This window comes from Cyanistes caeruleus, chromosome 33, assembly GCF_971803275.1.
Source record: "Cyanistes caeruleus chromosome 33, bCyaCae1.hap1.1, whole genome shotgun sequence".
In the NCBI taxonomy this organism is placed as follows: domain Eukaryota; kingdom Metazoa; phylum Chordata; class Aves; order Passeriformes; family Paridae; genus Cyanistes; species Cyanistes caeruleus.
This window is the reverse complement of record NC_141734.1, coordinates 666,467-691,382: the sequence shown is the minus strand read 5'-3', so window position 1 is coordinate 691,382 and position 24,916 is coordinate 666,467. Positions and strand designations below refer to the sequence as shown.

Genomic DNA, 24,916 nt, shown 5'->3' with positions numbered 1-24,916 from the left:
TTTGGGGTGTTTTAGAGGATTTTGGAGTTTTTACAACCCTCCCAAATTTGAGGCGGGGTCGCCCCCCCCCGTTTTTACCTCAGGGAGCGGCGGCGGATCCAAAATGGCGGCGCGTCCTGAGGGGAGCGAGGGGGGGAAGAAACTGGGCGTGGCTTCCCGCTCTGTGACGTCATTCCCTCACTCCCGCCCTCACTTAAGATGGCGTCCGCCCTCTTTCTTTTATAGTGCGCATGCGCCAGCTCAATCCGGGCTCCTATTGGCTGATTCTTTTCCCGCCTCTCTCCCCGTTGGTCACGCCCTTCTAAGGGCAGCCCTTCAGCAAAATGGCGCTTCCCGCCTTTCCAAACCGACCAATCAGATGCGTCGCTTTCGGCGGGCCGCGCCCCCTCATCGCCGCCTAAGCCCCGCCCATCTTCCCCTCATCCCTCAGGCCGCCATGATGGCGGCGGCGACCCCGCGGCTGCGGCCGCTGCTCCGCGCCCTCACAATTCAGGTAAACCGGGAGCGGGAAAATTTTTCGGGAATGTTATGACGTCAAAACGGTTTTGACGTCATCGCGTATCCCGGTGTTTTTTTTGGGAAGAGGTTTCGGGGTCCCCTTTGGAGCTGCGGAGGCGCCCCCGGGTTGGGCCCGGCCGTGAGGGGAGTGGCGAGCGCGGGAGAGCAGGTGAGGATTTAAAGGGGAAATTTTGGGGTATTTTTTGGTTTTTTGTGGAAATTTGAGGGAAAATCGGGCGGTTTTGGGGTCACGTTGGAATTTTTGGGTCAAATTTTAGGGGTTTTGGTTAAATTTGGGGGGTTTGGGGTCAAAATTTGGCGTTTTGGGGGTTAAAATTGGGCGGGTTTTGGGCGGGTTTTGAGGTCCTGAGGGGAAATTTGGGGTCTGGAGTTAAATTTTGGCTCTTTTTGTTTTTTTTGTGGAAATTTGAGGGAAAATCCGGGGGTTTTGGGGTCACGTTGGAATTTTTGGGTCAAATTTTCGGGGTTTTGGTTAAATTTGGAGGTTTGGGGTCAAAATTTGGGGTTTTGGGGGTTAAAATTGGGCGGGTTTTGGGCGGGTTTTGAGGTCCTGAGGGGAAATTTGGCGTCTGGGGTTAAATTTTGGCTATTTTTGGTTTTTTTGTGGAAATTTGAGGGAAAATCGGGCGGTTTTGGGGTCACATCGGAATTTTTGGGTCAAATTTTGGGGGTTTTGGTGAAATTTGGGGGGTTTGGGGTCAAAATTTGGCGTTTTGGGGGTTAAAATTGTTCAGGTTTTGGTCAAAATTTGGGATTTTGGAGTCAAAAATTTGGGTTTTTTTGTGGAAATTTGAGGGAAAATCGGGCGGTTTTGGGGTCACGTTGGAATTTTTGGGTCAAATTTTGGTGGTTTTGGTTAAATTTGGGGGGTTTTGGGTCAAAATTTGGGGTTTTGGGGTCAAAATTTCGGGGTTTGGGGTCAAAATTTGGGATTTTGGAGTCAAAAATTTGGGTTTTTTTGTGGAAATTTGAGGGAAAATCCGGGGGTTTTGGGGTCACATTGGAATTTTTGGGTCAAATTTTGGTAGTTTTGGTGAAATTTGGGGAGTTTGGGGTCAAAATTTGGGGTTTTGAGGTCAAAATTTGGGATTTTGGGATCAATTTTTGGGGGTTTTGGTTAAATTTGGGGTTCTGGGGTTCAAAATTTGGGGTTTTTGGGTCAAATTTTGGGGTTTTGGGGTCATATTTTGGTTTTTTTGGGTCAAACTTTTGGGATTTTGGTTCAATTTTGGAATTAAACTCAATTTTTGGAGCTTTTTGGGTCAAATTTTCAGGATTTTGGTAAAATTTTGGGGTGAAATTTGATTTTTTGCCTCAAATTTGGGTTTTTTTTGGGCGAAATTTGGGGATTTTGGTCTCAAATTTGATTTTTAATCCCAAATTTGGGGTTTTTTTGGGCCAAACTTTGGGGATTTTGGTAAAATCGAGGAGTTCCTGGCTCCAGTTTGATTTTTCCACCCTGAAAACTCAAATTTTTTAAAAAAGGTGGTAATTTTATTAATAATAGTTTTTATTGTGAGTAAATACAAAATAAATATAAAATAAATATAAAATATATGAATATATAATTTTATAATAATATATTATTTATATAGTAGTTAATTATAATAATTTAATATTTAAATAATTCAATACTTAAATAATAATAATTAATTTATAAAAAATAATTGTTTTAAGAATTATATTATTACAATTTATTATAATTATTATAATACTTTATTTAAATGTTATTTTAATATGGTTTATATGTGACTTTTTGTATTTATATTTTAAATTTATATATTATAAATATATAAAAATCTTTATATTTTTATAAAATATAAATATTTAATTTATAAATTAATTAATTAATTTATAATATAAATTTATTTCTTTTTTTATTAAATATATTTATATTTATTTGTATAAATATATACAAATTTTATAAATCTATGCATTTATGTAAATAATAAAATCATAATATATATATATAAATAAAAAATAATTTTAATTTAATAATTTTGATAACAAAACTCGATAAAATTCCCAAATTTCCTCGTTTTAACCCCGTTTTTTTTCCCCCCAGCCCCTCCCCCTCCCTTCCCCTCCCCCCTCCCCTTCCCCTCCCCCCCCCGCCCTCCCAGAAACGCCGGAATTTGGGGGAAAAACCCCGAATTTGGAGGATCTGGGGCTGGGAGGGGCCACGGCCGTGGGAATGATCCAGAACCTTCTGGAATGGCTGCACCTGGAGCTGGGGCTGCCCTGCTGGGGGGCCATCGCCGCAGGTGGGGGGAAACGGGGGCTTTTGGGGCCAGAAACGGGCATTTGGGGAAAAAATGGGCTTTGGGGGGAAAATGGGATTTTGGGGGGAAAATTGGGATTTTTGGGGGAAAATTGGGATTTTTGGGGAAAAAAATTGGGATTTTTGGGGAAAAAATTGGGATTTTTTGGGGGAAAAAATTGGGATTTTTTGGTAGAAAAAATGGTATTTTTTTTAGAAAAGAAAAATGGGATTTTTGGGGGAAAAAATTGGGATTTTTGGGGGAAAAATTTGGGATTTTTGGGGGAAAAATTGGGGTTTTTGGGTGAAAATTTGTGATTTTTTGGGAGAAAAAAATTGGGATTTTTGGGGAGAATATTGGGGTTTTTTGAGAAAAAATTTGGATTTTTTTGGGAAAAAAATGGGGATTTTTGGGAAAAAAAATTGAGATTTTTTAGTGATTATTTGGGGGAAAAATTAAATTTTTGGGGTAAAAACGGGATTTTTGGGGGAAAAAATTGGATTTTTTGGGGAGAAAATTGGGATTTTTTTTGGGAAAAATTGGGGATTTTTGGGAAAAAAATGGGATTTTTTTTTTTTGGGGAAAAAATGGGGATTTTTGGGAAAAAATTGAGATTTTTTACTGCTCATTTGAGGGTTTTTGGGGAAAAATTGAAATTTTTTGGGAAAAAAATGGAAATTTTGGTGAAAAAATGGGAATTTTGGTGAAAAAATGGGATTTTTGGGGAAAAAATGGGAATTTTGGGGAAAAAATGGGATTTTTTGGTGAAAAAATGGAAATTTTGGGTAGAAAATTGGGATTTTTTGATGAAAAAATGGGAATTTTGGGTAGAAAATTGGGATTTTTGGGGAAAAAATGGAAATTTTGATGAAAAAATGGGGATTTTTGGGGAAAAAGTGGGAATTTTGGGGAAAAAATGGAAATTTTGGGGAAAAAATGGAAATTTTTGATGAAAAAATGGAAATTTTGGTGAAAAAATGTGAATTTTGGGTAGAAAATGTGGATTTTTTGCTGAAAAAAGGGGGATTTTTGGGGCAAAGCTTTGGATTTTGGGGTGAAAGGCGGGGTTTTTGGGGGCAAACGGGGGTTTTTTGGTGCCAAGGGGGGATTTTTGTCGGGCAGCGTTTTTGGGGTGAAATGGGGATTTTTTGGCTGCAGTCGGGAGGGGTTTGGGGAGGTTTTGGGGGGAATTTGGGAGGAGCTGGGGCTGGGCGGGGCCACGCCCGTGGGAATGATCCAGAACCTTCTGGAATGGCTGCACCTGGAGCTGGGGCTGCCCTGCTGGGGGGCCATCGCCGCAGGTGGGGGGAAACGGGGGCTTTTGGGGCCAGAAACGGGCATTTGGGGAAAAAATGGGCTTTGGGGGGAAAATGGGATTTTGGGGGAAAAATGGGGATTTTTGGGGGGAAAATGGGGATTTTTGGGGGGAAAATTGGGATTTTTGGGAGAAAAATTGGGATTTTTTGGGAGAAAATATGGGGTTTTTGGGAAAAAAATGGGATTTTTGGGGAAAAAATTGGGGTTTTTGGGTGAAAATTTGGGATTTTTTGGGGGAAAAATTGGGATTTTTTGGGGAAAAAATGGGATTTTTTGGGGAAAAATTGGGATTTTTGGGGAAAAAATGGGGATTTTTGGGGAAAAATTGGGGTTTTGCGGGGAAAAATGGGGTTTTTTGGGGAAAAAAATGGGATTTTTTGGGGAAAAAATGGGATTTTTGGGAGAAAAATTGGGATTTTTGGGGAAAAAATGGGGTTTTTTGAGAAGAAATCTGGATTTTTTTGGGGAAAAATTGGGATTTTGGGAGAAAAAATTGGGATTTTTGGGGAAAAAATGGGATTTTTGCGGGAAAAATGGGGATTTTGGGGGAAAAATGGGATTTTTTGGGGAAAAATTGGGATTTTTGGGGGGAAAAAATGGGGTTTTTGGAGGAAAATTGGGATTTTGGGGGAAAAAAATGGGGTTTTTGGAGGAAAATTGGGATTTTGGGGGGAAAAATGGGATTTTGGGGAAAAAATTTGGATTGTCGGGAGAAAATTTGGATTTTTGGGAGAAAATTTGGGATTTTTTGGGAAAAAATTGGGATTTTTTTGGGAAAAATTTTGAGGGTAGCTCTTATATTTTTTACTCAAATTCCTTCGTTTTTTCTCCGTTTTTTTGTCAGATTTTTTTCCTTTTTCCCCAAAATCCCAGAATTTCATCCTAAAATTTAATTCTGGGGCTAAAAATGCCGATTTTTGGTCTGAATTTGAGCAAAAAATTTAATTTTGTCCTTAATCCTCTCATTTTTTACCCAAATTCCGCTGTTTTTTCACCGGATTTTTTCCTTTTTCCCCAAAATCCCAGAATTTCATCTGAAAATTTAATTCTGGGGCTAAAAATGCCGATTTTTGGTCTAAATTTGAGCAAAAAAATGTAATTTTTACCATAATTCCCACATTTTTTACCCAAATTTTGCCTTTTTTTCTCCGCTTTTCACCAGATTTTTTAGTTTTTTACCCAAAATCCCAGAATTTTATTTTAAAATTTAATTTTAGGTCAAAAAATGCTGATTTTTGGTCTAAAATTGAGCAAAAAACTTTAATTTTGGCCATAATTGCCACATTTTTTACCCAAATTCCGCCGTTTTTTCACCGGATTTTTTCCTATTTACCCAAAATCCCAGAATTTCATCCCAAAATTTAATTTTGGGTCAAAAAATGCCGATTTTTGGTCTAAATTTGAGCAAAAAAATGTAATTTTTACCATAACTCCCACATTTTTTACCCAAATTTTGCTTTTTTTTCTCCGTTTTTCACCGGATTTTTTCCTTTTTCCCCAAAATCCCAGAATTTCATCCTAAAATTTAATTTCGGGTCAAAAAATGCCGATTTTTGGTCTAAAATTGAGCAAAAAACTTTAATTTTGGCCATAATCCTTTCATTTTTTACCCAAATTCCGCCGTTTTTTCACCGGATTTTTTCCTTTTTCCCCAAAATCCCAGAATTTCATCCTAAAATTTAATTTTGGGTCAAAAATGCCGATATTTGGTCTAAAATTGAGCAAAAAAATGTAATTTTTACCGTAACTCCCACATTTTTAACCCAAATTTTGTCTTTTTTTCACCGTTTTTCACCGGATTTTTTAGTTTTTTACCCAAAATCCCAGAATTTTATTGTAAAATTTAATTTTGGGTAAAAAATTGCCAATTTTTCGTCCAAAATTGAGCAAAAAACTTTAATTCCGGCCATAATTCTTTCATTTTTTACGGAAATTCCGCCGTTTTTTCACCGGATTTTTTCCTTTTTACCCAAAATCCCAGAATTTCATCCTTAAATTTAATTTTAGGTAAAAAATGCCGATTTTTGGTCTAAAATTGAGCAAAAAACCTTAATTTTGGCCATAATTCCTGCATTTTTCACCCGAATTTCGCCATTTTTTCACCATTTTTTGTCCGATTTTTTTTCTATTTTACCCAAAATCCCACAATTTCATCCTAAAGTAGGATTTTGGGTTAAAAATGACAATTTTTGGACCTAATCTGAAAAAAAAAGTGAATTTTCAGAGTAGCTGTTACATTTTTTACCCAAATTCCTCCGTTTTTTCACCATTTTTTGTCAAATTTTTTTTCTTTTTTAGTCAAAATTTCACAATTCCATCCTAAAATTTAATTCTGGGGCTAAAAATGCCGATTTTTGGTCTAAATTTGAGCAAAAAACTTTAATTTTGGCCATAATTCCCGCACTTTTCACCCGAATTTCGCCGTTTTTTCACCGTTTTTCACCGTTTTTTTTCCTTTTTTCCCCAAAATCCCACGATTTCACCCCAAATTTCCTTCTCTTTTTGTTTTCTCTTCCAGGCACGGTGGGGGCCCGCCTCCTCCTGCTGCCCCTGGTGCTGCGGGGCCAGCGCGAGGCCGCCCGTCTCTCCCGCCACCTCCCCCAGCTCCAGCGCCTCTCCCAGCGCCTGGCCGAGGCGCGCCGCGGCGCCGACGCCAACCAGGGTGGGCGTGGCTTTCAATTTGGGTCAATTCCGCCAAGTTTTGGGACCTTGGGGGCGAAATTTGGGTGAAAAAAGGCGAAAAAACGGGGTTAAAATGGCTAAAAATGAGATTCAGTGGGCGTGGCTTAAGGGATGTGGGCGTGGTCTGAGTGGGTGTGGCCTAAGGGGGCGTGGATTTACACTTGGGTCTATTCCTTAAAGTTTTGGGACCTTGGGGGCGAAATTTGGGTGAAAAAAGGCAAAAAAATGGGGTTAAATTGGCTGAAAATAGAAAATAGGGGGCGTGGCTTAAGGGACGTGGGCGTGGCCTGAGTGGGTGTGGCCTAAGGGGGCGTGGCCATGGATTTGGGTCAATTCTGGGAAGTTTTGGGGCTTTAGGGCGAAATTTGGGTGAAAAAAGGCCAAAAAACGGAGTTAAAATGGCTAAAAATGGCAATAAGTGGGCGTGGCTTAGCTGTATGTGGGCGTGGCTTAAAGTTGTGGGCGTGGTTTAAAGGTTTGTGGGCGTGGCTCCAAATTTGGCGGGAAAAAGGCCCCAAAAACTGGATGAAAAGGTGGGAAAGGGGGCGTGGCTTTAAAACTGGGTGCGGTTTGGGGGCGTGGCTTAACTCAGAGTGGGAGGGGCTTTGCCTGTTCCATATATGGGCATGGAGTGGGCGTGGCTTGTTCTTAAAGGGACCGCACCCCATTTTAATTTTTGTTGCTTTTTTAACCTTTTTTGAGGTTTTTTCCCCCCATTTTTTGTGGGCGTGGCTCCATAAGAAGGGGCGTGGCCTCAGCTATTGATTTATTCCATATATGGAATGGGGTGGGCGTGGTTTCTTCTTAAAGGGACCTCACCTCATTTTAATTTTTGTTATTTTTAAATAATTTTTAAGGTTTTTTAGACATTTTTTGTGGGCGTGGCTTGGCCAGAAAAGGGGCGTGGCCTCACCTATTGATTTATTCCATATATGGAACGGGGTGGGCGTGGCTTCTTCTTAAAGGGACCTCACCCCATTTTAATTTCTGTTATTTTTTTACCATTTTTGGTGTTTTTTAAATCAACTTTAGTGGGCGTGGCTTGGCCCAGAAGGGGCGTGGCCTCGCCTATTGATTTATTCCATCTATGGAACGGGGTGGGCGTGGCTTCTTCTTAAAGGGACCTCACCCCATTTTAATTTCTGTTCATTTTTTACCATTTTTGGTGTTTTTAAAATCAACTTTAGTGGGCGTGGCTTGGCCCAGAAGGGGCGTGGCCTCACCTCTTGATTTATTCCATATATGGAGCGGGGTGGGCGTGGCTTCTTCTTAAAGGGACCTCACCCCATTTTAACTTCCGTTGTTTTTTTTACCCTTTTTGACTTTTCCCCCCAATTTTTTTTGTGGGCGTGGCCGGTCCGGGGTGGGCGTGGCTTGCTGGCCACGCCCCTCCCGGCTGACCACGCCCCTTTTTTTAACCCCTCAGTGGCCGTGGCTTACTCGGAGCTGGTGTCGTACCAGCGGCGCCACGACGTGAATCCGCTCCGGGGTTTCCTGGTGCCCCTCGTGCAGGTTTGGATCAAAAAAAAACCCCCAAAAATATTTCGGGAATCGTCCCAAAAAATTCGGGAATTGCTACAAAAAATCAGGGAATTGTCCTGAAAATTAACCCCGAAAATATTGGGGAATTTACCTGAAAAATGTGGGAATTAAATAAAAAAAATCTGGGAATTAACCCAAAAAATTGGGGAATTTAGGGAGAAAAAATCTCGGAATTGTCCCGAAAAAATCTGGGAATTGTCCCCAAAAAATTCTGGGAATTAACCCAAAAAATCTGGGATTTAACGCAAAAAAATTTGGGAATTAACCCCAAAAAAATTTGGGATTTAACCTAAAAAATCTGGGAATTAACCCAAAAAAAATTTGGGAATTTAGGGAGAAAAAATTCGGGAATAATCCTGAAAAAATCTGGGAATTGTCCCCAAAAAATCTGAGAATTAACCCAAAAAAAATCTGGGAATTAACGCAAAAAAATTTGGGAATTAACCCAAAAAACCGGGGAATTTAGGGAGAAAAAATTCGGGAATAATCTCAAAAAAATCTGGGAATTTTCCCCAAAAAAATCTGGGAATTAACCAAAAAAAATCTGGGAATTAACCCAAAAAATCTGGGAATTAAACCAAAAAATCTGGGAATTAACCCCCCAAAAAATTGGGAATTAACCAAAAAAATCTGGGAATTAACCCAAAAAATCTGGGAATTAACCCAAAAAAATCTGGGAATTGTCGCAAAAAACAAACAAAAATCCCCAAAAATTCCCAAATTTTTGTGGATTCTTCCCTGATTTTTGGGGGATTCCAGACCCAATAAATCCCTCGAAAATTCAAATAAAATCCCTTAAAAATCAAAAAAAAAGGCCAAAAATATCAGAAAAAAATCAGAAAAAAAATCCAAAAAAATTGGGAAAAATTCCTAAAAATTCCCAAGTTTTTGTGGATTCTTCCCTCATTTTTGGGGGATTCCAGACCCCATAAATCCTTCGAAAATCCAAATAAAATCCCTTAAAAATCAAGGAAAAAACGGCAAAAAAATCAGAAAAAAATCAGAAAAAAAATCAAAAAAAATTGTGAAAAATTCCCCAAAATTCCCCAAAATTTTGGGGATTTTTCCCTAAATTTGGGGGATTCTAGACCCAAGAAATCCCTCAAAAATTCAAATAAAATCCCTTAAAAAGTCAAAAAAAAAGGCCAAAAAAATCAGAAAAAAATAAAAAAAAAATCCAAAAAAATTGTGAAAAATTCCCCAAAATTCCCAAAATTTTGGGGATTTTTCCCTAAATTTGGGGGATTCCAGACCCCATAAATCCCTCAAAAATTCGAATAAAATCCCTTAAAAATCAAGGAAAAACGGCCAAAAAAATCAGAAAAAAATCAGAAAAAAATTTAAAAAAATTGTGAAAAATCCCCAAAAATTCCCAAAATTTTGGCGAATTTTCCCTAAATTTGGGGGATTCCAGACCCAATAAATCCCTCAAAAATCCAAATAAAATCCCTTAAAAATCAAGGAAAAACGGCCAAAAAAATCAGAAAAAAATCAGAAAAAAATCAGAAAAAAAATCCAAAAAAATTGTGAAAAATCCCCAAAAATTCCCCAAATTTTGGGGATTTTTCCCTAAATTTGGGGGATTCCAGACCCAATAAATCCCTCGAAAATCCAAATAAAATCCCTTAAAAATAAAAAAAACGGCCAAAAAAATCAGAAAAAAATCAGAAAAAAATCAGAAAAAAATCAGAAAAAAAATCAAAAAAAATTGTGAAAAATTCCCCAAAATTCCCCAAATTTTGGGGATTTTTCCCTAAATTTGGGGGATTCCAGACCCAATAAATCCCTCGGAAATCCAAATAAAATCCCTTAAAAATTAAGGAAAAAACGGCAAAAAAATCAGGAAAAACCCCCCAAAAAAATCAGAAAAAAAATAAGAAAAATTCCAAAAAAATTGGGAAAAATTCCCAAAAATTCCCAAATTTATGTGGATTTTCCCCTGATTTTTTGGGGATTCCAGACCCCAATAAATCCCTCGAAAATTCAAATAAAATCCCTTAAAAATCAAGGAAAAAACGGCAAAAAAATCAGGAAAAACCCCCCAAAAAAATCAGAAAAAAAATAAGAAAAATTCCAAAAAAATTGGGAAAAATTCCCAAAAATTCCCAAATTTTTGTGGATTTTTCCCTAAATTTGGGGGATTCCAGACCCAATAAATCCCTCAAAAATCCGAATAAAATCCCTTAAAAATCAAGGAAAAACGGCAAAAAAAATCAGAAAAAAATCGGAAAAAAAATCAGTAAAAAAATCTAAAAAAAATGGGAAAAATCCCCCAAAATTCCCCAAATTTTGGGGATTTTTCCCTAAATTTGGGGGATTCCAGACCCAATAAATCCCTCAAAAATCCAAATAAAATCCCTTAAAAATCAAAAAAAATGGCCAAAAAAATCAGAAAAAAATCCGAAAAAAATCAGAAAAAAAATCTAAAAAAAATCGTAAAAAATCCCCCAAAATTCCCCAAATTTTGGGGATTTTTCCCTAATTTTGGGGGGTCCCCCAGACTCAATAAATCCCTCGAAAATCCAAATAAAATCCCTTAAAAATCAAAAAAAAAAGCCAAAAAAATCAGAAAAAAATCAAAAAAAAATCAGAAAAAAATCAGAAAAAATTTTAAAAAAATCGTAAAAAATCCCCCAAAATTCCCCAAATTTTGGGGATTTTTCCCTAAATTTTGGGGGGTCTCCCAGACCCCCCTTTTTGTCTCTTTTTTCCTGGCCCTGCAGGGGATGGCGGCGGCGCCGGTGCCGTGGTTCCTGCAGGGGGGGATGGCTTGGTTCCCCAATTTGGCGGCCCCCGACCCCCTGTACGTGCTGCCCGTGCTGGTCACTGCCTCCACCTGGCTCGTCCTGGAGGTGAGAGGAGAGGATTTGGGGGAAAAAACGAGGATTTTGGGAAAAAAAATGGAATTTTTAGGTGAAAAAATGGAGTTTTTAGGTGAAAAAATGGAGTTTTTAGGTGAAAAAATGGGGATTTTATGGCAAAAAATGGGGATTTTATTGGGGAAAAATGGGGATTTTTTAGGAGGAAAAATGGGGAATTGGTAAAAAAAAATTTGGGGAAAAAATGGGATTTTTAGGTGAAAAAATGGAGTTTTTAGGCGAAAAAATGGGGTTTTTAGGTGAAAAAATGGAGTTTTTATGGCAAAAAATGTTAATTTTAGGGGGGAAAAATGAGAATTTTAGAGGGAAAAATTGGATTTTTTAGGAGGAAAAATGGGGAATTGGTAAAAAAGAAATTTGGGGGGAAAAATGGAATTTTTAGGTGAAAAAATGGAGTTTTAGGTGAAAAAATGGGGTTTTTATGACAAAAAAATTAAGTTTTTATGGCAAAAAATGGGGATTTTAGAGGGAAAAATTGGATTTTTTAGGTGGGAAAAACGGGAATTGGTAAAAAGAGATTTTAGGAGGAAAAATGGAGTTTTTAGGTGAAAAAAAGGAGTTTTTAGGTGAAAAAATGGGGTTTTTATGGCAAAAAATGGGGATTTTTATGGGGGAAAAATGGGGATTTTAGAGGAAAATAAAATTGGGGAAAAATTGGGATTTTTAGGTGTAAAAACGGAGTTTTTAGGTGAAAAAATGAAGTTTTTATGGCAAAAAATGGGGATTTTAGAGGGAAAAATTTGGATTTTTAAAGGGAAAAATTGGGATTTAGTAGAAAGAGATTTTAGGGGAAAAAAATGGATTTTTGGGGGGAAAAATTTAAGTTTTTAGGTGAAAAAAATGGAATATTTGGGTGAAAAAAATGAGGTTTTTACGCAAAAAAATTGGAATTTTTATGGCCAAAAAATGGGGATTTTAGGGGGAAAAATGGGGATTCTGGAGAAGGAAAATATTTGCATTGGGGAAAAAAGTTTTTAGGGGAAAAAAATGGAATTTTGGGGAAAAGAATGGGATTTTTTTAGGTGAAAAAATGGAATTTTTAGGTGAAAAAATGGAGTTTTTATGGCAAAAAATGGGGATTTTATGGGGGAAAAATGGGGATTTTAGAGGGAAAAATTGAATTTTTAGGGAAAATGAGATTGGAGAAAAAACGGAATTTTTTGGGGGAAAAAATGGAAATTTTTGGATAAAAATTGGAATTTTTTGGTGAAAAAATGGGATTTTTATGGCAAAAAATGGGGATTTTCGAGTGAAAATTTGGATTTTAAAGGGAAAAATTTGGGGTTTTTTTAGGGGAAAAATGGGGATTTGGGAAAAGAAGATTTTAGGTGAAAAAATGGATTTTTTGGGGAAAAAATGGGATTTTTGGGGGGAAAAAATGGGATTTTTCTGGCAAAAAATAGAGTTTTGGGTAGGGAAAATGAGAAATTTTTGGGTAAAAATGATGATTTTTGGATAAAAAATGGGAATTTTGGGTCGGGAAAGGGAATTTTGAGAGGTAAAAAATGAGGATTTTGATAAAAAAATCTGATTTTTGTCCAAAAAAATTGAGATTTTGGTAGAAAATGGGATTTTTTTGGTTAAAACCGGGAGTTTTGGGGGTAAAATCAGTAGTTTCTGATAAAAGAAATGGGATTTTTTTGGGGAAAAATGCCAGGTTTTTGGGAAAAAAATGGGAATTATGGGGAAAAACTGAAATTTTTCAGGGAAAATGGGAATTTTGGGAAAAAAATGGGAATTTTGGGGAAAAACTGAAACTTTTCAGGGAAAAATGGGAATTTTGGGGTAAAAAATGGGAATTTTGGGGTGGGAAGAGGAATTTTGAGATTAAAAAAATGAGGATTTTGATAAAAAATGGGAATTTTGTCCCAAAAAATGGGAATTTTGATGGAAAATTGGGATTTTGGAGGGGGTGGGCGTGGCTTAAAGTGGGCGTGGCCAAGTCCTTCAGCATCAAAATTAAGAATTTGCGTAAAAAATGCAAATTTCGGTTTGAAATTTGGCGCTTTTTTTGGTTTTAATAGAAATTAAACAGCCAAAAGGGGGCGGGGCCCCTTTATGCAAATGAGGGGCGCGGCTGATTTGCATTTCTCCGCAGCTGGGGGCCGAGACGGGCGTGGCCGCGCCGGGGGCGGGGCCTGTCCGTCAAATCCTGAGGTTCCTCCCCCTCGTCTTCCTGCCCTTCATCATCCACTTCCCCACCGTGAGTCGGGGGCGGGGCCTCTTCAAAAGGGGGCGTGGCCATTGAAAAATGGGGCGTGGTCGCTTTAAAAGGGGGTGTGGCCTCTTTAAATGGGGTTCTGTCCCTTTAAGCGTGGGCGTGGTCGCTTTAAAAGGGCGTGGCCATTTCAAAATGGGGCGTGGCCACTTTAAAAGGGGTGTGGCCACTTTAAAAGGGGGCGTGGCCACATTAAATGTTGGCATGGTCACTTTAAGAGGGGCGTGTCTTCCCTTAAAGGGGGCGTGGCCATTCTAAATGAGCCTGTGGTCCGTTTAAAAAGGGGCGTGGCCACTTTAAAGGGGGCGTGGCCACTTTCAAGTGGGTTGTGGTCTTTTTAAGAGGGGCGTGGTCAAACCTTAAAGGGCGTGGCAACTTTAAACATCCGTTAATATCCCCCAAGTGGGCGTGGCCTCTGAAAATGGGCGTGGCCTCTGCTCTTGGTATTCCCGCCCTTGTCTTCCACCCCCAAAATCCCGGGAATTCCCCCCGAAATCCACTTCCGGGTTTGCCACTTCCGGGTTTATGACTTCCGGTCTCACTTCCTGGTTTTACACTTCCGGGTTCATCACTTCCTGGTTCGACACTTCCTGGTTTGACACTTCCGGGGTCACTTCCGGGTTTGCCACTTCCTGGTTCGATAATTCCGGGTTCGCCGCGAGGCCCCGCCCCCCCGTGGGCGTGTCCTCGCTTCTGATTGGCTGCTCTTCCCAGGCCGTCTTCACCTATTGGCTGACGTCCAACGGCTTCAGCCTATTGCAGACGGGGCTGCTGCGAGTCCCCGCCCTCCGGGCCAAATTGGGTGTGGCCCCGCCCCTGGCCACGCCCCCGGCTCCGCCCACCGGCCCCGCCCCCCGGGCCAAGGCGGGAATTCTGCAGCAGCTGAAGAAAGGTGGGGAAAAAGCAGAAAAAAATGGGGGAAATTCGGGGGTTTTTGGGAAAATTTGGGGGAAAATTTGGGAATTTTGGGGGAAAAATTTGGGAGAAAATTTTGGGGAATTTTGGGAATTTTTTGGGATTTTTTGGGGAATTTTTGGGGATTTTTTTGGGGATTTTTTGGGGGAATTTTGGGGGAAATTCGGGGATTTTTGGGAAAATTTGGGGGAAAATTTGGGAATTTTGGGAGGGAAAATTTGGGAGAAAATTTCAGGGAATTTTGGGAATTTTTTGGGATTTTTTGGGGAATTTTGGGGGATTTTTTGGGAATTTTTGGGGGATTTTTTTGGGAATTTTTTGGGGGGAATTTTGGGGGAAATTCGGGGATTTTTGGGAAAATTTGGGGGAAAATTTGGGAATTTTGGGAGGGAAAATTTGGGAGAAAATTTCAGGGAATTTTGGGAATTTTTTGGGAATTTTCTGGAATTTTGGGGGATTTCTTTTGGGATTTTTTGGGGGAATTTTGGGGGAAATTCGGGGATTTTTGGGAAAATTTAGGAGAAAATTTCGGGGAATTTTGGGAATTTTTGGGATTTTTTGTGGAATTTTTTGGGGAATTTTTTGGGGAATTTTTTGGCGGATTTTGGGATTTTTTGGGGAATTTTTTGGGAATTTTGGGGGGAATTTTCTGGAATTTTGGGGGGAAATTTGGGGGAAATTCGGGGATTTTTGGGAAAATTTGGGGGAAAATTTGAGAATTTTGGGGGGAAAATTTGGGAGAAAATTTTGGGGAATTTTGGGAATTTTTTGGGAATTTTTTGGGAATTTTTGGGGGATTTTTTTGGGAATTTTTTGGGGGAATTTTGGGGGAAATTCGGGGATTTTTGGGAAAATTTGGGGGAAAAATTTGGGAATTTTGGGAGGAAAATTTGGGAGAAAATTTCGGGGAATTTTTGGGGATTTTTTTGGATTTTTTTGGGAATTTTTGGGGGGATTTTGGGATTTTTTGGGGTTTTTTTTGGGGAGTTTATGGGGAATTTTCTGGAATTTTTGGGGATTTTTTTGGGAATTTTTTGGGGGATTTTGGGGAAAATTTGGGGGGAAAATTCGGGAATTTGGGGGGGAAAATTTGGGAGAAAATTTGGGGGAATTTTGGGGAATTTTCTGGAATTTTTGGGGATTTTTTTGGGAATTTTTGGGGGGATTTTGGGGGAAATTCGGGGATTTTTGGGAAAATTTGGGGGGAAAAATTGGGAATTTTGGGGGAAAATTTGGGAATTTTGCGGGAAAATTTGGGAGAAAATTTTGGGGATTTTTTGGGAATTTTCTGGAATTTTTGGGGGATTTTTTGGGAATTTTTTGGGAATTTTTTTGGGAATTTTTTGGGGGAATTTGGGGGGAAATTCGGGGATTTTTGGGAAAATTTGGGGGGAAAATTTGGGAATTTTGGGAGGGAAAATTTGGGAGAAAATTTCAGGGAATTTTGGGATTTTTTTGGGATTTTTTGGGGATTTTTTGGGAATTTTTTGGGGATTTTTTTGGGAATTTTTTGGGGGAATTTTGGGGGAAATTCGGGGATTTTTGGGAAAATTTGGGGGAAAATTTGGGAATTTTGGGAGGGAAATTTGGGAAAAAATTTTGGGGATTTTTGGGATTTTTTTGGGATTTTTTGGGGGGAATTTCTTGGGAATTTTCTGGAATTTTTGGGGGGATTTCTTTTGGGATTTTTCGGGGGGAATTTTGGGGGAAATTCGGGGATTTTTGTGAAAATTTGGGGGGAAAATTTGGGAATTTTGGGAGGGAAAATTTGGGAGAAAATTTCAGGGAATTTTGGGAATTTTTGGGAATTTTTGGGGGGAATTTTCTGGAATTTTTTGGGATTTTTTTGGGATTTTTTGGGGATTTTTTTGGGAATTTTTTTGGGAATTTTCTGCAATTTTGGGGGGGAAATTTGGGGGAAATTCGGGGATTTTTGGGAAAATTTGGGGGAAAATTTTGGGGAAATTTTGGGGAATTTTTTGGAGGAATTTTGGGGGGAAAATTGGGAAAAAAATTTTGTGGAATTTTTGGGATTTTTTGGGAATTTTCTGGGGGAATTTTTGGTGGATTTTGGGACATTTTGGGTCATTTTGGGCTGAATTTGGGTCATTTTGGATAATTTTGGGTAATTTGGGTCCTTTTGGGTTGAATTTGGGTCATTTTGGGTCATTTTGGGGCAGTTTTATTTCAATTTGGGCAGAATTTGGGTCATTTTGAGTCAAATTTGGGATATTTTGGGTCATTTTTGGGTGATTTTGGGGTTATTTTATCTCATTTTGGGTTAAATTTGGAGCTTTTTGGGTCATTTCGGAGCAATTTTGGGTCATTTTGGGCTGAATTTGGGTAATTTTGGGACATTTTGGGGCCATTTTATCTCATTTTGGGCTGATTTTGGGTTATTTTGGATATTTTTGGGTAATTTGGGTCATTTTGGGTTGAATTTGGGTCATTCTGGGTCATTTTGGGGCTATTTTATCTCATTTTGGGTTAAATTTGGAGCTTTTTGGGTCATTTTGGAGCAATTTTGGGTCATTTTGGGCTGAATTTGGGTCATTTTGGGTCATTTTGGGGTTATTTTATTTCATTTTGGGTTAAATTTGGGCGTTTTTGTGTCATTTTGGGGCTATTTTATCTCATTTTGGGTTGAATTTGGGTCATTTTGGGACTTTTCCAGCTCATTTTGGGTCAAATTTGGGTCATTTTGGGTGATTTTGGGGCTATTTTATCTCATTTTGGGTTAAATTTGGAGCTTTTTGGGTCATTTTGGGTCATTTTGGGCTGAATTTGGGTCATTTTGGGTCATTTTGGGGCCATTTGTCTCATTTTGGGCTGAATTTGGGGTAATTTGGGTTGAATTTGGGTCATTTTGGGACGTTTTCAGCTCATTTTGGGTTGAATTTGGGCTATTTTGAGACATTTTGGGGCTATTTTATCTCATTTTGGGCTGAATTTGGGTCATTTTGGGTAATTTGGGTTGAATTCGGGTAATTTTGGGTCATTTTGGGGTTATTTTATCTCATTTTGGGCTATTTTGGAGCTTTTTGGTCATTTTGGGCAGAATTTGGGTCATTTTGGGACGTTTTCAGCTCATTTTTGGTCGAATTTGGGCTATTTTGGGACATTTTGTGTCTACTTTATCTCATTTTGGGTTGAATTTCGGACATTTTGGGTAATTTGGGATGAATTTGGGTCATTCTGGGTCATTTTGGGGCTATTTTATCTCATTTTGGGTTAAGTTTGGAGCTTTTTGGGTCATTTTGGGACATTTTGGGTCATTTTTGGGCTTAATTTGGGTCATTTTGGGGCTATTTTATCTCATTTTGAGCTGAATTTGGGTCATTCTGGGTCATTTTGGGGCTGTTTTATCCCATTTTGGGCTGAATTTGGGTCATTTTGGATAATTTTGGGTAATTTGGCTCCTTTTGGGTTGAATTTGGGTCATTTTGGGGCTATTTTATCTCATTTTGGGCTGAATTTGGGTCATTTTGGGTCATTTTGGGGTCATTTTATCTCATTTTGGGTTAAATTTGGGTCATTTTGGGTCATTTTGGGGCTATTTTATCCCATTTTGGGCTGAATTTGGGGTAATTTGGGTTGAATTTGGGTTATTTTGGGTCATTTTATTTAATTTTGGGCTGAATTTGGGTTGAATTTGGGTTAATTTGGGTCATTTTTGGGACATTTTCAGCTCATTTTGTGCAGGATTTTGGTTACTTTGGGTCATTTTGGGTCATTTTGGGACTATTTTTTCTCATTTTGGGCTATTTTGCATCACTTGGGGCTGAATTTGGGTCATTTTGGGCTGAATTTGGGTCATTTTCGGGTCATTTTATTTCAATTTGGGCTGAATTTGGCTCATTCTGGGCCGATTTTCTCTCACTTTGGCCTAAATTTGCCTCCTTTTGCCTCATTTCAACACCCCCCAACCCATTTCCGGGCTCCCCCAACCCATTTTCGGGGTCCCCGGACCCGATTTTGGGGGTCCCTGACCCGATTTTGGGGGTCCCAGACTGATTTTCGGGTCTCCCCGACTCCCCAGAGTGGCGCGAGGCCCAGGCCACGCACGAGGCCGAGCAGCGCCGTTGGCGCCTCAAGAACCACCTCGACCTCGCCGCCAAAGGTGACCAAAAACCCCCCAAAAAAAACACCCCAAAAACCACCCCGGACCCCACCCCGAACTTAATTCCTTCATTTTTAATTTTTTCATTCATTTTCCAGGCCCGCTCCGACAAACCTTCGCCAAAAACCCCCTCCCCCCGCCCTCCACCGCCCCGGCCGCGCCCTCAGAAACCCCGAAAAGACCCTGGAAAAACACTTTGGGATGACGGAGGGAGGCAATAAAAATAAAAATAAAAACCGCGCGGAAAATAAAAAAATAAAAAACCTGACTTTTTTTGGGGAAAAAACGGCGAAATTCGGCGGGGTTTGGGGCGGTGTGGCCGATGGGGGTTGCTGTAACAAAATGGCGGCGGGCGCTGAGGCGACCGCGCATGCGCAAAGAAGAAACCGCGCTGTTTTTGCCGTACAAGATGGCGGCGTGCGTTATGCCGTACAAAATGGCGGCCGCGCATGCGCAGAGATGAACTCGGGGTGGTTTTACCGTACAAGATGGCGGCGCGCGCTTTGCCGTACAGAATGGCGGCCGCGCATGCGCAGCGATGAAATTGGGGTGGTTTTGCCGTACAAGATGGCGGAGGGCAGCGATCGCTGCGTCCCGGCTTCAAAATAATCCCAAATTCGCGATAAATTCGAGTTAAAATCGAGTTAAAATCGAGTTAAAGTCGCGTAAAATTCCCTTTTCATCCCCGGTTTTCCCGCCTTCCGTACAAGATGGCGGCGCCCCTCACCCTCCGCACCACATCACCTCCAAAATGGCGCCGCGCGTTCCCCCGGCTCTTTCCGTACAACATGGCGGCCACCGCGGTACTTCCGCCTCCCCCCCTCAGCCGTGCGCGCTGACGTCACTTCCGTCCGCCTCCAAGATGGCGGCGCGCAGGGCTCTCCGGCTCGGTGCGGCCTCGGGGGGGTTCTCCGGAGGGTGGGGGAGGGGCGGGGGGCGCTGATTAAAGGGGGGGAGGGGTCTGTGGGCGCGGCCTCGGCGGTTCTATCGCGGTTCGGCGCGGTTTTATCGCGATAAGCCGCGAGAAACGGCGTGGTTTGCGGGAAAAGCGGGCGTGGCCTCGCTGAGGGGACGGGGTTTGATTGACGTTTCCGCCCCTCCCCCTCCAGCCGAATCTCAGGCGCGATCGCTCCGCCCCTTGCCCCGCCCCCCGCAGCGCATTGGCCAATGGCGTGAGAGGTCAGTGAAGGGGGCGTGGCCTCGCTGAAGGGCGGGGCCTCCTGAGGGGAATTGGCGGGAAATTAAAGAAGAGGGGGCTTTTTCTTTGCATTTTGGCGGGAAATCTGAAGGGATTTGGCGGGAAATTCCGGGCTTTTTCTTGGATTTTGGGATTTTTTCCTTCAATTTTGGGGATTTTCCTGAATTTTGGGTGGAATTTTGTGATTTTGAGGGAATTTTGGGGCTTTTCCCTGAAATTTTGGGGTTTTCCCTTAAATTTGGGATTTTTCCCTGGATTTTGGTGGAAATTTCTGGATTTCGGTGCAAATTTTGGGGTTTTTCCCAGGATTTTGGGTTTTTTCCCAAAATTTGGGAGTTTTCCCTGGATTTGGGGGATCCTGGATGGATTTTGAGGGAATTTCGGGGGATTTTCTTCAGATTTTGAGGTTTTTCCTTAAATTTTGAGGTTTTTTCCTAAAATTTTGTGTTTTTTCCTTAAATTTTGTGATTTTTCCCTGGATTTTGGGTGGAATTTTGGGGCTTTTCCCAGGATTTTGGGTTTTTTTCCCAAAATTTGCGATTTTTCCCTGGATTTGGGAAACCCTGGATAAATTCTGAGAGAATTTTGTGGGATTTTCCTGAAATTTTGGGCTTTTTTCCCTGAATTTTTGAATATTGGGTGAAATTTCGGGGTTTTCCCAGGATTTCGGCTTTTTTCCCAAAATTTGGGATTTTCCCCGGAATTTTGGGAAAAATTTTGACATTTTTGGGTGAATTTGGGGAGATTTTCCCGGGATTTTGGGAATTTGGGGCGGAATTTTGAGGTTTTCCCCAAAATTCCAGGATTTTCCCCAAAATTTGTGATTTTTCCCTGAATTTTGAAATCCTGAACGCATTTTGGGTGGAATTTCCTGGATTTTCGTGAAAATTTTGGGATTTCCCCTTAAATTTTAATTCTTTTTCCCCCCAAATCGTGAAAATTCCCAAAACTTTGGGGGATTTTCCCTAAAATTCGGGATTCCCGGGAAAATTTGGCTCAAATTTGGGTCAAAATCGGGGAATTTTGAGTCAAATTAATTCAGATTTTCCCCCTTTTTTTCCCCCAAATTTTGGGGTTTATTCCTCAAAATTTTGGGATTTTTTTCCCAAATTTTGGGGTTTTTTTGGGGAAATTTTGTGGTTTTTTGGGAATTTTGGATTCCCAGCTGGATTTTGGGGTGAAATTCCCAAATTTTAAGGTTTTTTTGGCAGTTTTGGGCTCTCCCCGAGCCCCTCTGGGCCCGGCCCCCTCCGGGACCTCCCGGATTGGAGCTTCGCAGGTAACGGGAAAAAAACGGGAATTTTGGGGGAAATTCGGGGGATTTTGGGAAAATTTGGGGAGTTTGGGGAAAATTTGGGGATTTTTGGGGGAAAACATGGGAATTTTGGGGGAAATTTGGGGGATTCTTGGAAAAATTGGGAGAATTTGGGGGAAAATTCGAGAATTTTGGGGGAAATTTGGGGAGTTTTGGGAAAATTTGGGGAATTTGGGGGGAAAAATGGGAATTTTGGGGGATTTTCGGGAGATTTGGGTGAAAAATTGGGATTTTGGGGGAATTTGGGGGAAATTTGGAAAATTTGGGGGAAAATTCGAGAATTTTGGGTGAAATTTGGGGGATTTTGGGAAAATTTGGGGGAGTTTTGAGGGAAAATCGGGAATTTTGGGGGAAATTTGGGGATTTTGGGGGCGGGGGAAAAAAAAATCAGGAATTTGGGGAGAAATCCTGGAATTTTGGGGGGGAAATTTTTGGGGGGAAATTTGGGAATTTTGGGTGGCGGGGGGGAATTGGGGAATTTTTGGGGAATGAAGCGGGGAATTTTGGCGGGAAAAGGGGGGAATTTGGCGGGAAAAAGGGTGAATTTGGCGGGAAAACGGGGATTTTGGCGGGAAAACGGGAATTTTGGCGGGAAAAAGAAGGAATTTTGGCGGGAAAAAGGGGGAATTTGGCGGGGAAAACCGGGAATTTTTGGGGATAAAAAGGGGGATTTTGGGGATTTTGGGGAATTCTGGGATGCGGATCCGGCCCCTCCCCCTTCCCCACGTCTGCAGACGGGCGCCCCTCCCCCCCCTGGCGGGGGCAGCTGCGGCGGCTCCGGGAGCAGCGAGAGCTGGCGGTGAGTGACCAAAACCGGATCGGACCGGATCGGGGCGGTTCGGGGCGGTTCGGGGCGGTTTGGGGTGGTTTGGACCCAAAATTGCCTGAAAAAAATAATAAAAAAAAAAAAAAAAAAAAAAAAATTCCCCCCCAAAAAAATATCCCGAAAATTCCTAAAAATTCCTCAAAAAAAAAAAAATCCCCAAAAAATTCTCCCCAAAAAAATTCCCAGAAAATTCCCAAAAAAGTTCCCAAAAAATTCCCTAAAAAGTTCCCAGAAATTCTAAAAAAATTCCCGAAAATGCCCCAAAAAATTCCCAAAAAATTAAAAAAAAATCCCCAAAAAATTAAAAAAAAATCCCCAAAAATTCCCAAAAAATCCCCCAAAATATCCCCAAAAAATTCTCTAAATATCCCCAAAAATTCCCAAAAAATTCAAAAAAAATCCCCAAAAATTCCCAAAAAATTCCCCAAAAATAAAAAAAAAATCCCCCAAAAAATTCCCGAAAATGCCCCAAAAAATTCCCAAAAAATTAAAAAAAATCCAAAAAAAAACCCCAAAAAAATCAAAAAAAATCCCCAACAAATTTCCCGAAAATGCCCCAAAAAATTAAAAAAAAAACCCCAAAAATTTCCCAAAAAAGTCTCAAAAAAATCCCAGAAAAATTCTCAAAAAATCCCCCAAAAAAATCCCTAAAAAAAATCCCCAAGAACAAATCCCAAAAATTTCACAAAAATGCCCCAAAAAAATTCCTCAAAAATCCCCAAAAAAATCACAAAAAAAATCCCCAAAAATCCCCAAAAAATCCCCTAAAAAATAAAAAAAAATGACAAAAAAATCCTAAAAAATCCCCAAAAAATCCAAAAAAAATCCCCCAAAAAATTCCCGAAAATGCCCCAAAAAATTCCCAAAAAATCAAAAAAAAATCCCCAAAAATTAAAGAAAAAATCCCCAAAAATTCCCAAAAAATCCCCCAAAAAATCCCCAAAAAATCTCAAAAAAACCCAAAAAAATTCCCCAAAAAAAACTCCCGCTAAAAAAAAAATCCCCTCCCAGTCCAAACCAGTCTAAACCAGTATAAACCAGTCCAAACCAGTCCAAACCAGTAACTCCCAGTTCCCACCAGTGCCGGGCCCTGGCTCTCAGCCGCTCCCTGGAGGCCGCCAAGGGAACCCCGAAGGCTCCCAGTACAAACCAGTAAGGAGAGGTGAGCCCAGTGGGAGGGGCCGGGGGGGGGGTGGAGTCACTGGTTTGGACTGGGAGGGACTGGGAGGGGGAAAAAACGGGGAAAATCGGTGAAAAAACGGCAAAAAAAGGGTTAAAAATGGTAAATAAAGGGCTAAAAATGGTAAATAAAGGGTTAAAAATGGCGGGAAATGGGGTCTGGGGTTACTGGTTTATACTGGTTTGTACTGGGAGGGACTGGGAGGGGGAAAAATGGGGGAAAAATGGGAAAAAATGGGAAAGAAAGGGTTAAAAATGGTAAATAAAGGGTTAAAAATGGTAAATAAAGGGTTAAAAATGGGGAGGAAAGGGTTAAAAATGGCGGGAAATGGGGTCTGGGGTTGCTGGTTTGTACTGGGAGGGACTGGGAAGGACTGGGAGGGACTGGGAGAGGGAAATCGGGTTAAAACGGTGAAAAAAGGGCAAAAAACGGGTTAAAAATGGCAAGGAAAGGGTTAAAAATGGTAAATAAAGGGTTAAAAATGGGGAAGAAAGGGTTAAAAATGGCGGGAAATGGGGGCTGGGGTCACTGGTTTGTACTGGTTTATACTGGGAGGGGAAAAAATGGGGAAAAAACGGTGAAAAAAAGGCAAAAAATGGGTTAAAAATGGTAAATAAAGGGTTAAAAATGGTAAATAAGGGGTTAAAAATGGGGAATAAAGGGTTAAAAATGGCGGGAAATGGGGGTTGGGGTTACTGGTTTGTACTGGTTTATACTGGGAGGGGAAAAATGGGGAAAATTGGTGAAAAAACGGCGAAATTTGGGTTAAAAATGGCAAAAAAAAGGGTTAAAAATGGCGGGAAACGGCGGTTACTGGTTTGAACTGGTTTGAACTGGTTTGAACTGGTTTTAACCGGTTTGGACTGGTTTAAACTGGTTTGAACTCGTTTAAACTGGTTTGGACTGGTTTTTACTGGTTTAAACTGGTTTACACTGGTTTTTACTGGTTTTTCCCACAGGCGATCCGGCCCCGCCCCCTCCGGAGGCTCCGCCCAGCGCTGGCCCCGCCCCTTTTCCCTTATAAGGAAAGGCCAATAAAGGTTGGGGTGGTTTGGACTGGTTCCATAAGAATTCATTATGCTAATTAGGGGCGTGGCCACGGTGAGGGGGGGTCCCTGCAATGCAAATGAGGGGGCGTGGCCATGGCGGGGCTCAGTGTTATGCTAATGAGGGGCGTGGCCACAGGAATGCCTCGCGTTATGCTAATGAGGGGGAGTGACCATAGTGAGGAGAGTCCAACTATGCTAATGAGGGGCGTGGCTATAGAAACAGGGAGGGGTTATGCTAATGAGTGCGGCCATGCTGATGAGGGTATCGCTATGCAAATGAGGGGGCGTGGCCACATAATTTACTGTTTATGCTAATGAGATGTGCGTCGCCATGGTGATGCTGGTTGCATTATGCTAATGAGGGGCGTGGCTATATTCACAGTGGGTGTGTTATGCTAATGAGGGGCGTAACCACAGTGATGACTCCCTAATATGCTAATGAGGGGGTGGGGCTATGACACGCTATGCTAATGAGGGGTGTGGCCATAATGATGATAGTCTAATTATGCTAATGAGGGGCGTGGCTATGGAGATAGGGTGGCGTTATGCTAATGAGCATGGCCACGCTAATTAAAATATCGCTATGCTAATGAGGGGGCGTGTCCACGGTAATTATCGTTATGCTAATGAGATCTGCGTGGCCATAGCAATGTTGGTCTCATTATGCTAATGAGGGGCGTGGCCTATGGATTCTCCTAATCAAAGCCCTCTATTTCAATATGCTAATGAGGGGGGCGCGACCGCAGCGATATGCAAATGAGCCCAGCCCAATCCGTTTCTTTCTCCTTTATTAATCACAATTAATTAATTATTAAGCCCCGCCCCCTCCCTCCTCCCCGTTTGAGGGGGGGCGGGGCCAAGCTCGGCCCCTCCCCCCCCCCACCCGCTTTGCCCC

The 24,916-nt window shown here is 40.9% G+C and overlaps 3 protein-coding genes across 5 annotated transcripts in view; 2 read left to right on the top strand and 1 right to left on the bottom strand.

Annotated features, from left to right (window-relative positions):
* The window catches only part of RNF31 (ring finger protein 31), a 60,795-nt gene extending 60,671 nt beyond the window's left edge, over positions 1-124 (bottom strand). Inside the window, exon 1 of the mRNA XM_086870853.1 lies at positions 79-124. The gene's annotated coding sequence lies outside the window, so the exon portion shown is untranslated. The remainder of the gene's footprint in view (positions 1-78) is intronic.
* A 263-nt stretch (positions 125-387) lies between these two features.
* OXA1L (OXA1L mitochondrial inner membrane insertase) lies at positions 388-18,721 on the top strand. Of its 2 annotated transcripts, none has more exons than XR_015281343.1 (10): positions 388-493; positions 584-667; positions 2,585-2,783; positions 6,616-6,759; positions 8,206-8,291; positions 11,009-11,173; positions 13,299-13,403; positions 14,133-14,310; positions 18,343-18,453; positions 18,552-18,721. XR_015281343.1 is itself a non-coding variant. In XM_086870699.1 (10 exons), the coding sequence occupies exons 1-10, from the start codon at positions 437-439 to the stop codon at positions 18,656-18,658; spliced, it is 1,206 nt and encodes a 401-aa protein (XP_086726825.1). In that variant the 5' UTR covers positions 388-436; the 3' UTR covers positions 18,659-18,721. The 2 variants fall into 2 exon arrangements, 1 of the variants encoding a protein (XP_086726825.1); XM_086870699.1 differs by having other exon boundaries at positions 18,373-18,453.
* A 566-nt stretch (positions 18,722-19,287) lies between these two features.
* On the top strand, positions 19,288-24,028 carry MRPL52 (mitochondrial ribosomal protein L52). Of its 2 annotated transcripts, none has more exons than XM_086870852.1 (6): positions 19,288-19,343; positions 19,563-19,632; positions 20,863-20,930; positions 21,701-21,765; positions 22,874-22,954; positions 23,932-24,028. In XM_086870852.1, the coding sequence occupies exons 1-5, from the start codon at positions 19,316-19,318 to the stop codon at positions 22,946-22,948; spliced, it is 306 nt and encodes a 101-aa protein (XP_086726978.1). In that variant the 5' UTR covers positions 19,288-19,315; the 3' UTR covers positions 22,949-22,954; positions 23,932-24,028. The 2 variants fall into 2 exon arrangements, with proteins under 2 accessions (XP_086726978.1, XP_086726977.1); XM_086870851.1 differs by having other exon boundaries at positions 20,850-20,930.
* Positions 24,029-24,916: the final 888 nt, after the last annotated feature.

Coding starts and splice junctions, on each gene's coding strand:
- OXA1L (XM_086870699.1), top strand. CDS start 437: ATGATGGCGGCGGCGACCCCGCGGCTGCGGCCGCTGCTCCGCGCCCTC. Junction 2,784..6,615: donor CTGGGGGGCCATCGCCGCAG/GTGGGGGGAAAC, acceptor TTTCTCTTCCAG/GCACGGTGGGGGCCCGCCTC. Junction 8,292..11,008: donor TCCTGGTGCCCCTCGTGCAG/GTTTGGATCAAA, acceptor GGGGTCTCCCAG/ACCCCCCTTTTTGTCTCTTT.
- MRPL52 (XM_086870851.1), top strand. CDS start 19,316: ATGGCGGCGCGCAGGGCTCTCCGGCTCG. Junction 19,344..19,562: donor GCGCAGGGCTCTCCGGCTCG/GTGCGGCCTCGG, acceptor CTCCCCCTCCAG/CCGAATCTCAGGCGCGATCG. Junction 22,955..23,931: donor GTACAAACCAGTAAGGAGAG/GTGAGCCCAGTG, acceptor TTTTTCCCACAG/GCGATCCGGCCCCGCCCCCT.